An 11,196-nucleotide genomic window follows, 5' to 3' on the forward strand; every position below is an offset into this window, starting at 1 on the left:
CCAATCCTTTCAAGTCTCAATGTTTACGAGGAGATGACTATCTACAATGTTGTTGAAGGATGGTGTCTGGGCCAAGAAAAAGCTGCAGTTCAACCAGAACACATCTCATCGGCACACAGCAAGGAAACTTGTAATCCGTTGATTTTGTCTGAACGAAGCTTTTGTCATTGACTTGAGTTGAAACTATGGTACATCATGTGCAAGATCCTGACTTCCGTTCGAAATGATGATATACACCACTTCTACTACGCCTGATGATCTCTCCAATCCGCCAGAAATGGCATGCAGAACGCATTTAAATAGCCAAGCAGACCACCCACAGAGCCCCACTTCCAACGGTGGTTCGTAGATCAATACACTTTCTTCTTCTCGTCAACGCTGAAGGAGCCAGGGCCCATGTTGACCAGCAGAAGGAGCCCGCCACTGTTGGTGTTATTAGTATGAGAACATGGTTGAGAGGTTGGGGTAAGACTTACACAATGGAAAGAATCTGGAAGAAATCGTATTTGGCGAAGTCCTTGTGCGGGTGATGTTCGTGCAGCTATTAGCCGAAGAGTCAGCTCATCGGTATTGAAGTCCGCCTTCCGATGGGTATCTTACCGTCCAAAAGTTGTTCACCACCAGGTTAAAGATACTTAATATCACCACCAACAGAATCGCACTCCACTTGGCCTTAAAGCCCACTACAACCATCACGCAAGCCACCAACCCAAATAGACTAACCAATATCCTGGCAATCCCCCAGTCCCCACTCCATATGAATCCCACAAACAACAATATCAACAGGATCCTCCCAGCTAGTTGAATGTATTTCTTGCGATCCTTCTCCGCGGGCAGAGGTAATCCGGCTGGTGCGAACTTCTTGCGCACCCAGCTATCGCTCAGGACCATAAGAAGGCCGCCCATGACGCTAAGGTTGCGCAGGAAGAAGTTGAGGTCGAAGATGAGGCCGTAGCCGAGGGCTTGGGTGATGACGACCCCAATGAGGCCAAAGACAGCGTATTCGGTGTATTTGCGGATAATGACAAGGGTAGAGCAGCTGATCATGGCGATGACATTAAGGAAAAGGAATGAATGTGTGAGACCCCAGGGTACTGACAGCTTATCAGTACGACCATTGTAAAGGCAGTCAAAAGCTCAAAGCGAGTTGTGAGGATCTTACTGTGTCTGTAGTCCTTGAGGTAGAGAAGTTGATCATTCCATTGGGTCATGATCCTTATTGCATCTTCCATGAATGTGCACACGATGAGGAAGCGTCCAGCTGCTGGTATGTATCTACAGCAAGCAGGTCCTCGAGTCAGCGAGATGTCTCTTCTTCGAACCCGGGTCATGCACACGGGCAATACGAAGCCCCCCTCTTTGCCGAAATTGCCAAAGGCAACTCACTGTTTGATAGGGTCGGCGGCGGTATCCAACCACTCCTCGATCTTGTTGGTCTGCTCCCTGAGCTGTTCCAGTGGACTTGGATCATTCGTTGCGTCTGCCCTGCCAGGTCCCCCGAATCTATTGTCTTGCGCACCGAGGTTATAACCCGCCGTGCCCCGTATTTGAGCCATGGTTGTTGCTCAGCTCATGCAAAGGAAAGTTGCGACTGGCAGATGTTTTCAGTAGCGTGAACGGCGGGCACTTTAAAGATACAACCAGCTCTTGTCGAAGAAAGGGAAAGCAATATATGTTTGTTTCCTGGAATATACGTGAGTCGATGTGCTTAGAGCCTTAGAAGTTAGGTGAGATAAAAGCGTAAAAGACACGCTTTCCATTCAACCATCGGCCTTTTGGCTTCCCCGTACCCGACGCCAAGCCCCCACAAGCCCTAAACCCGCTAAAGCTTAGGGCCTCAATTCTCCAAACCTCTACCTAAGGTACCTTACCGTACCTAGAGTCTAGAGCAGGTACCACCTACCTTACCTAGCCTTTGCGACCTTTTGACCCCTGCGTTCAACATTCATGTCAAGTCAATTGCATAACGTTGATCATTGTCTACGGGAAACCCTTCTCGGAACTTTGCATTCTGATGATTGATTGTAGGGCAGGTGGACAGTAAGATACATATAAAAGGGCTTTTGTTCCTTTGAATAGCCAGCCGACTGCTTCATGCAGGAAGTAAAGGGGCTTGCTTTGATTGACCTGGCTTCTCCGGCAGTGACCTTCTCAATCTGTACACGCTATCTTCCTTCCTCCCAAAGCGCACGGGAAAACGAGAATGAAACTCCGTAGAGCTGATCGGGAGGGGTGTACATAATGTACAAGTACAACAAGAAATGGAACCGTACCCGTATTCCCTCCACCCTACTACGACGATGAGTAGGAGTACATGCCAGCATTGTCGATGGCCTGATGAAACGTATGCCGAGCTTTTGCACACATGCGCCGTAAATGCTTCGCTCCCATGCATCCCCGATTATGCTGCTGATAGAGCGCAAAATTGCAGCCTCCCAATGGTCCGAATCTGAGTATCGCTGATGTTTTCGAAAATGTTACATAAGAGATGGCTGTGGACCTTGTCAGTCATGTATTATGAAAAGAGTATAATTTTCTCGACTTACTACATGTGTCCTTCCGTACTCTTCTTACTCAACAGACGGCCCATTCATCATCGTCCGGATGGCCAGTCAAAGCGTAGGGGAAGTCGGGGTCGTAGTCTGGATGCTCGGTAATGTTCTTCCTAGTCCATACGCTATGGTCGATAGTCTCGTAGGTTGCTTTGACGTGCTTTGGCTCATGAGCATCAGTAGCTCTGTTAGATGCAGACTCCTCATTCTTGCTGTCCTTGGTGGGTGATGTTGCTGTCTTGTTGAGATTTTCCTCTTTTGAGGCCATCACTCCAGTGGGTATGTCTTTCTTTTCCGCTCCAGAAGATGTGGTAATGTCGTGTTCTGCAGAAATGGGCGGCATTGTGCTTGATGTACTGTTGTTGTTGTTGTTGTTGTCTTTGGGAGTTTTCTTGTTGTCTGCAGAGATCGCTAAAGACGCAGCAGCGGTAGTGCTTGATGTATCTTTCTTCTGGTTTCCGGAAGAATGGATTGAATCTTTATTTACAGGGACAGCGGCCGACGATTTCTTTTTGCTTTTACCACCCTTGGCAACTGTACTCCAAGCATTGTCACTGTCCATTTCGGTGATCATTCTCATTTGCTCTTCTTCAGAGGGCAAGTCATTGTTCCACACTTTCCCATCTACAGACACGCCATTAGACACACCGTTCGCCCCACCGTTGGTGCTACGTGGATTTGGAGCTGTTGTAGGCGCGTCTTCAAACGTGTCAAGCAAGGAGACGCTGCTCTGTTTTGAAACTGGTCCTGAAGAATCAGTCGCTGCACTAGCTGGCTTGTTCCACGCGTTGGTAGACGGTAGTTGCGAAGGAGCTAGACCATTCTTTGCAGGCCTTCCCTCTGCTTCTCTCGCAGTACGAAGCTGCTTCTCCAGCAAGGCGCGTCTCTCTTTCTCAGCTCGTTCACGCATTGCCTTCTTGTCCTCGTTCTTCTGCCTATTTTGCCTCTGCTTCTTAGTCTCCGGCTCTGGTGCACCTTTTTGAGCCTTTGGCTGTCGGACCGGTTGCGGATTCGCTGGCTCGGTAATACGAAGAATTGATGATCCCTTCGGTGCTGGCTCGAGCATGTCGGAGATATCCGTACTGGAGGTTGTAGTAGCCTGAGTCGCGCGAAGATCTGGAGACATGGCAGGCGAGAGGTCGTCGTCGGCATCGGCTCCTGTAGTAGATGAAGCAGTGGACATGTCTTGCGAGCTTGCGACTCCATTTGTCTTCAAAGCGGAACCATTCATGGCTTGTGGTGGTGCTTCGTTGCGCTTCCCTTGCTTCCTCGTTTTCTTGTTCTCATTCTGGGTGGCAGGCTTCCTCAGAGAAGTTCCTGTCTTCAAGCCCGACAGTTGTCTAGCGAACTCCTCATTGTCCATTTCTTCATCTTCGGCAATACCATTCTCAGTGCCCAAACCTTGCTCTGGGCCGATTTCAGCAGCTGAGCTCTGAGCAAGCTTGCTAGGTTGTTTTTTGCCACCTTTGCGCTTTTTCACTGTACCGTTGGTGCTGGTCTGTACTGAAGCCGAAGCCACTTCTCCGGCATCGCTCCCCGGTTGATCAGATGTGTCGGATAATTTGCCTTTCTTCTTCCTCTTGTCTTTGCTGTCATTTCGCTGGTCTGACCCACGTCGTTGACTCTGCTCTGCTGAGAGGAGTGGTGGTGCACGGCCTCTACCACGCTTGTTTTTGCCGGACTGGCTGTAGTAGTACGCAGCTCCAAGCCCGAAGACGCCAACAATGGCCCAGCTCTTCCAAGGATCCATTTTTGTCGACGTCTGCTTGGATTCGAAGAAATGCTGATGGCAGGTTCAGCGGTGAAGGAGTTTAAGACGTATTGGCGGGAGGCGAGCGTTGGATTGAGTCGTTGAGGAGGAATGAGAGATTTGATGTGCTAGTGCAGCGGGTTCAACAAGGTAACTTTGGGGGCTCAATGATCCTCAACAGCGACCAATGAGGAGATGGAGTCGCTGGGGGTGATGGACGAGATTGTTGCGGATGGATGTTGCGTTGGATCGAGGTCTTGTTGCAATTATCGGATGCTCTCAGGTTGACGCAAGGGGCGTTTCTGACAGGATTTGATGGCTTGAGAATTGCAGGAAGAAATCTGGACAAAGCCCGCAATAGAGCTCAAGCAAGCGAGGTACCGCTACATCGACTGATGCATCAAAGGTGCATGCAGTCTCGCAGCGCGGAAGGAGATGTTGTTGAGTGTAAGGCCGAAAGTCGCCACGATCCAGGAATCTAAAGTGTGATAGGTCATCGGCCAAGCAGTTGAGTTACAGACGGCATCTACTCCGTGCGATTAAATACACGGAAACGACTGGATTGGCGGATTTATATACACTTGAAGAGGTAATGGGGGATTTGGGGGTTTGGGGGTTTTGGGGGTTTTGAGGTACTGAGGACAGGTGTATCTATTTACGTATCCTACTACAGTCATCGAACCCCGGTTCTTGCGGGGAAGTGCTTCGCCAAGACGGCCAAGCAGCAGCAGCAGGTCTGCAGCCCTACATCCCTACACTCATTATGGGGCGTGCTTGCGAGGTTGCGAGTACGATCATGTACAATGGGATCTTTGACAGGGTCGCACAAGATATGCGATAAACAGAAATATGCCAAGGTCTACCTACCCCGAGACAAACCACGGAGACGTCGACTTCATAAGTATGGCGATAGCTGAACCCACGTAAGCCGCCAGAAAGGCTATTGGCTACGCTCGAGGAATGTTATGGACTAGAAATGGGTAACTAGCTACTGGGGTAATTTGCAACTTTATAGACACTCTTCTCCTTCTCAGCCATTGCTATAATATTAGAACCATCACTCTGCCAGTCCAGATGCCAGGATCATTGTTTGCAGCGGACACTGGTAGCCTACCATTTCATGTGTGACACCAAGGCCTCACATGCATCTCTTGCAAATAATAGCTTGCTATCTTGTGTTTGGGAATGTCTCCAACTCCACAGCTCTGGTTTAAACAACGGACCCGATTTTGGTGTCGGTGGATGTGAATGCTCTGTCTTGTGTGCCTCCACCTCGGAGGGTCATCGTCCCACTGTCCATTACTCGCATTGTAACTTTCCCTTTACAAAGCGTAGGGATTCATTGAGCGGATGGTCAAACACGGTGGGCTCTTGGTGAGATCCGTTTTCAGGATGACCGGGACTCGGGTCATCTCTGTGACATCCTGTATATACTCTCCGCCTTCCTCCCTGAGCTTGAAAAGGCCCAGGTACTTCTCTTTGTTGCTTAATTTCGCTTCAGGGTCATCTCCCACGCTGGAGGCAAGCTTTGAATCAGACTGGGTTCGTAGAGGGTTTTGATCGCCAGCCGAACCGTTGTGGGTTGGGGATGGAGGCATGCTTTGTGTAGGACGATCAGAAGTCGAGACTCCCAAAGATACCCCAGCGGTGGATTCAGTGATCTCGGAGACATTGTCCTCGTCATCAAATAAGGCGTCAACGTCGTCTGTTGACATTGTGCCAGTCTCCGTCTGCCTTCTTTGCAAATCTTCGCGCTCTCTATTCTGCTGCTTACTATCCCCTTGTCGACCAGCAGTGCTATCGTGGTGTCTTGCGCTGGTAGTGGCTTTGGGACGCTCATCCTCAGGTACGTAGGCAGAAGAGGGTACGCCCTTTTCCCAGTACAATTCAAGCACACGCTCGTCCTTGCGGAATTCAGCTTTCTTCAGTGGAAGTTGGTCACAGTGAACACGCTTTTCAAAGCCGTACTCGGGTATCAAGACATCGAAAGCGGACTCGTAGACACAGATGACAATACCTTCGCTGATGAAGTCGCTGCCAAGCTCCACTCTCTTTTTGTCCATGATTCGACAGGATTCGATGTGAACGCTTTGCTCCTGAGCACTCTGCGCAGAGTCTTTCTTTGTGTTGCAAGACTCGGCTGTCTTTGCAAGGTTGTCGACATCTTCAGTGAAGTCGATAGCGCCATTAGAAAGAGCTGCTTCGAGTTGTCGATGAACGACAATATCTGCATATCGACGAGATGGGTTTGTAAAGTGGGTGTACAGGGGAAGGTTCAAGGCGTAGTGGTGAGGGTACTGCTGGACCTGTTCGGGTCTCAACTTCCCAAGAACGAAGTATTTGGCCCGCTGCATGGCCTTAACAAGCAAGGTTTCCATGCCCTATGAAATTCAGCCTTGACCGTGTCAACAGTTTGGAGACAAAAGGCCTACCTTGCGCAAATCTGCGTCCTTCACGTTGAAGAGACTGTTCTGCAGAGCTCCACTGCTTGAAGTATCCACCTCATATCCAATTCTTGTCATCCGGTCAGCAAAAGTTGCCAATCTCCTTGCATTTGGTGGAGCTTGACGACGAAGGAACGCCTTCTCGGGCAAAGCTGCAGCAATTCGCTGAGCAACGAAAGTGTTTGCTTTATGACCGAGCTCTTCGATAATTTCATGTGCCGGTGTGGAATCGAAGATGTTGTGCTCCACTGGGACATTCTCGTCATCGAGCTGATGAAGCAAGCGCAGAGGTGGCACGTCTTCGGTCCGGGATCCATATCTCGTTTCGCGAAATTTCTGTGCTATTTTCTGTTAAATGTCAGCCTGGTTTTACGTCATCCAATCTCCTCCCAGTAAACGAACCTTTAATGTGTGTATGTCCTTGGCAGTAGCCCCCTGAAGATCAACCTCGGCTTTGCCACCAATGACGGCGTCAACGTCGTCGTAAGTCAGTTTGCCTGCACTCTTGATCATTGCCTTTCCAATCCACGCTTCCTCATCGATCACACGGCCAGATTCAAGATCGACCTTGAAAACAACACTGACAGTAAATCTCTCCTCTCCAGGACTCAATGAGCAGATCTCGGATGCAAGTCTTGGTGGAAGCATGTTAACCGCGCGATTTATCAGATAAACACCGGTTCCGCGCTTTTTTGCTTCACGATCAACGAGCGAATTCGCTTTGATGAAGTGAGCGGCGTCAGCGACGTGGATACCGATCTCAACCACGCCACCTGCAAGCTCTTTGACGTGAATTGCGTCGTCTAGCTCTTGCGTTCCATTCGGATCAATGGTAAACGTGGTCTCTTCTCGGAAGTCTCTCCTGGAAGCCAGTGCCTCTTCAGATTCATTATCAATCGACCATTCGTCAAAGCCTATGTTTTTGAGAACTGCATCCGAGAACTCGTCAGGGCCAAAGTTGTTGTCCCTGAGCAATGCGTTGGTCTCTACTCTCAGATCGCCCATCTTACCAAGCTGCTCCACCAATGTACCAAACGGATGCAGAGAGGTGATAGGCCATCGCTTAATGCATGCAACAAATATGCTGCTGGCATAATCTTGGTGTCTCTCCACAAAGTCACGCGGGGCCTGCTCAGTTGGGATGGCAATAAGAGGTACACGCTTGTCGGTAGGCTTGAACCAGACAATTTTTGGCTTGTCCGGTTGTCTGTCTTGTTGATGACGACCAGGCCCACCATCGCGATGTTGACGCTCAGCTTCCTGCTTCTCCTTGGTAGCTTGGCTACTAGGTCGCAGAAGTCCAAGAGTTCTAGAATTTGTAAGCATTCCGGTGCACAGCAAGATTGGAGTGTTATGACTGACCCCGAGAACATCTGTCCAGCCACTCGCTCAATGACAGCAACGACATGGCCAGCGTACAATGGTTTTTGTTCGTCATTCACTTCCTCTTCTTCCATCAGCAACAAGCTCTGGCCCTCGACTTCTACATCATCGTTTTTCTTCTGTGTTGGACGTTGTCTCAAACTACCTCTCCTTCGAAGACCACCCTCGGTGGCCCCGTTCTGTCCACTATCACCGTTGGCAGCTGAGTCACTTCGGGGTCGCCCCTCAGCCGCATTGCTGCTATTACCACTTCTTGCGTCCGAGATATCCTTGCGTTTCTTTTTCTCTTCCTTTTCGCGCTTCTGTCCCCAGACTTCATCCACGTCGAGGAGTTCGATAGCGACATAGTCGCCCTCTAATGCTCGATTCCTGTCTTTGCTCCCACAAATGAAGATGTCCGCATCCAAGTCACTGGCGGTGACATAGGCATCGCTGCGATTCTTCTTATTTACTCGAAGTATACCAGCTACGAGCTGGTCATTGTTCAACAAAGCTGGAAGGTTTGCTTGAGGGAGGTAAGGAGTGAATAGAGTCTTTCGCGCTTGCTGCTGTGCGGAAAGCTGAGGCTGGGAGGGTTGGTTTCCCTGCATGTTGAATTGCTGCCCATTTAGCTGAGCTGCTTGCAATGCTTGCAGTTGATTAAGTTGTAAAGGGTTGATCTGCTGGCCAGCAAACATTTGGGGCTGTTGAATCATGACCTGGCCCTGCGGCAGCTGGACCAGTTGTGGTTGGTTTGGGAACTGGAATTGACCAAGGGAACCTATCGATTGATTCATAGAGCCTCTTACTCTGTGTCCGGGTTGGAAGACGTTGGCATTCGGGTTTTGATTCTGTCCGAAATTGCCCATCGGTGGCTGCTGTTCCTGCATCTGCGGCTGGGTACCCCCTTGTGACCTCCAGTTACTATCAAAGTTTCTTGAAGATGTCCGGCCGTGGCCATTTTGGCTGCCCCGCCGCTGAAAATCGGATTGCTGTCCCGCAGAGCTTGCTCCGGCGTCGTTGGTCGCCATTGGAGGCGGGAATTGGAATCCACCAGAGCCACGACCCGGAGGTGCACCACGTCCACTACCCATGGCCATACTTTGGCTTCTCCCGTGAGTAGCAGCACCTCGATTACCTGCACGAGCACTTAGACCAGACGGACTAAGGAGTTGCTGCGAATCAGCACCCTTCTCGTCAACTGTCGTCGGGCTTAAAGACCTGTCCGCAGCGGTTGAAGAAGCACCTGAAGCACCTGAAGCACCTGGGATTGGAAACTGGAACCCAGAAGTGGTGCGCTTCTGTTGTGCGAGCTCCGCGGCTTTCTTCGCTTCGGGCAAGGCAAGGGAATGACGGCGCTGATGGCCACCGCCTGGCGGTCCTCCACCACGGCCACCACGCTGTGCTCCACTGTCACGGCCTTGGCTGCCCATACTCTGCTGGGAGAAGTCACCGAATGCGGAGCCGGAAGCTCCAGAGGAAGGTGCTGGAGGTGGGCCCATGCTCATGTTTGGCATTGCTGACTGGTTACGGCGGTGTGACGCAGGCTGTGTTGGGGCATTCATCGGGACGCCCAGCTGCTGTTGCTGGGATTGCTGCGGGAATTGGAACGCATTTGCGTGGGGCGACATGCCTGCCATGGTAAATTGTCCTTGCATCGCTTGCTGGGGTGGGAAGTTGACAGTAGGTAATTGTTGTTGTTGAGGGATCATACCCATTTGCACATATTGCTGGTGCACTCCAGCGATTTGTTGCTGCTGTTGCTGAAGATGTTCTATTTGTTGCTGCAAAGCGAGTTGTTCCACTGCAGCAATGGCTTGATCAGCAACGTGTTCACTTAGTAGGTGTAGAAGCCCTACTATTTTATCGAAGATACTGACTACGAAAGATCATTGGGAGAACTTACTGAGCAATGGAGTCATCTCCGAAGGGCTACGCCTGTGAGCGATATGCAGTCGCCTGCCCGCAGGCCCAGCTACACCAGGATGAGTTTGCGGGTCCATTTCTTCACTTAAGCAAGCTCTGAAGGGCAAGTGCTGCTCCCCGGAAAAAAGTGTGTCAGAAGCAGTGAGTCGTTGTGATCAGCGCCCGGGGAATAATCCGAGATGTTTGCGAGGAGTATCGGGCTTGCCAGACGCAGTCGGATGTCTTGGGTCACCTCTGCCAGGACCCTTGAACGGCAAGATACGGTGGGCCTTAGGGCCACAAAGGAAGGGATAGAGAAGTAGAGTGTAAATGATGGTTGACACTTGTGGTGGTTGTGTAGCCGGCAAGCTGGGTTGGATGTACGGTGACGTTGGCTTCTTCCCGCAAAGGACAGGAAGATTGAAGAGAAGCGTACGCAACGCAATAGTAATGTCACGATGACGAAGACAATATATCGAAGGGATTGACAGTGATGAAGGAAGGATGGGAGGTAAGTAGGAACGACGTGGATGAGGAAGGAGTGTGCGTTGGGGAAGGCAAGTAAAAAGTTCAAGAGTGTCGATTTTTGAGTGTAGCCTTTTTCGGGTCGTCGTTGCTATTTCTCCGGACTTGGGGGGGAAAAACTACTGCGTGGGCGAGGTGGCCAGTCTCCCAGTCCACCAAGAATTTGATAATTGTCTTGTACACGGGTCTGGAAATCATGAGCTCTACCTTTAGCTACCTCATGAACCATCTACAGCCTTTCAGATAATCAAGCGAAAACAGTGTGTCGAAGAAGCAAAAAAGGCCACATCTATCTATCTCTGTAAGCCACCGATTTTTGTAGCGCTCTTCCAAAGAAGTAGGGAATATAAGATTGTGGCTTTGTTCTCAAGCTACGGAGAGATGTGTGTTGTGAGGCGCAAAGCTCCAATCTTTTGTCATATTCCTATATTCATTGAGTTCAAGCTCTGCCAAAAAGTGAAGGAAATGGCACCAAAAGGCTCATCCGAGGCTTTGGATCAGCCCTACCTTAAGATTAGTTACTAAGCAAAATGCTGCTTCTCTGTGCTCACTCGACGGAGCCTCGCGAAACTCAAGTCTGTGCCTCTGACCAAGTACTTCACACTCCACCAATAATAATGTTTATAAACCACGAATCGCATACATTGATTGCCCCCCA

At 50.2% G+C, this 11,196-nt stretch overlaps 3 protein-coding genes across 3 annotated transcripts; all 3 read right to left on the reverse strand.

Annotated features, from left to right (window-relative positions):
- Nucleotides 1-350: 350 nt before the first annotated feature.
- On the reverse strand, nucleotides 351-1,556 carry HO173_007377 (uncharacterized protein; the record flags this gene model as incomplete). The annotated part of the gene is made up of 5 exons (XM_037309281.1): nucleotides 351-423; nucleotides 477-541; nucleotides 601-1,094; nucleotides 1,163-1,275; nucleotides 1,387-1,556. The coding sequence occupies 5 exons, from the start codon at nucleotides 1,554-1,556 to the stop codon at nucleotides 351-353; spliced, it is 915 nt and encodes a 304-aa protein (XP_037163741.1).
- A 1,018-nt stretch (nucleotides 1,557-2,574) lies between these two features.
- On the reverse strand, nucleotides 2,575-4,302 carry HO173_007378 (uncharacterized protein; the record flags this gene model as incomplete). Its single annotated transcript, XM_037309282.1, has 1 exon — nucleotides 2,575-4,302. The coding sequence occupies one exon, from the start codon at nucleotides 4,300-4,302 to the stop codon at nucleotides 2,575-2,577; it is 1,728 nt and encodes a 575-aa protein (XP_037163742.1).
- Nucleotides 4,303-5,624: 1,322 nt separating this feature from the next.
- Nucleotides 5,625-10,030, reverse strand: HO173_007379 (uncharacterized protein; the record flags this gene model as incomplete). Its single annotated transcript, XM_037309283.1, has 5 exons — nucleotides 5,625-6,683; nucleotides 6,735-7,094; nucleotides 7,149-8,055; nucleotides 8,109-9,912; nucleotides 10,015-10,030. 5 exons carry the CDS (start codon nucleotides 10,028-10,030, stop codon nucleotides 5,625-5,627), a joined length of 4,146 nt encoding a protein of 1,381 aa, XP_037163743.1.
- Nucleotides 10,031-11,196: the final 1,166 nt, after the last annotated feature.

Source organism: Letharia columbiana, assembly GCF_014066305.1.
Source record: "Letharia columbiana isolate WasteWater2 chromosome Unknown Sc0000024_s0, whole genome shotgun sequence".
In the NCBI taxonomy this organism is placed as follows: domain Eukaryota; kingdom Fungi; phylum Ascomycota; class Lecanoromycetes; order Lecanorales; family Parmeliaceae; genus Letharia; species Letharia columbiana.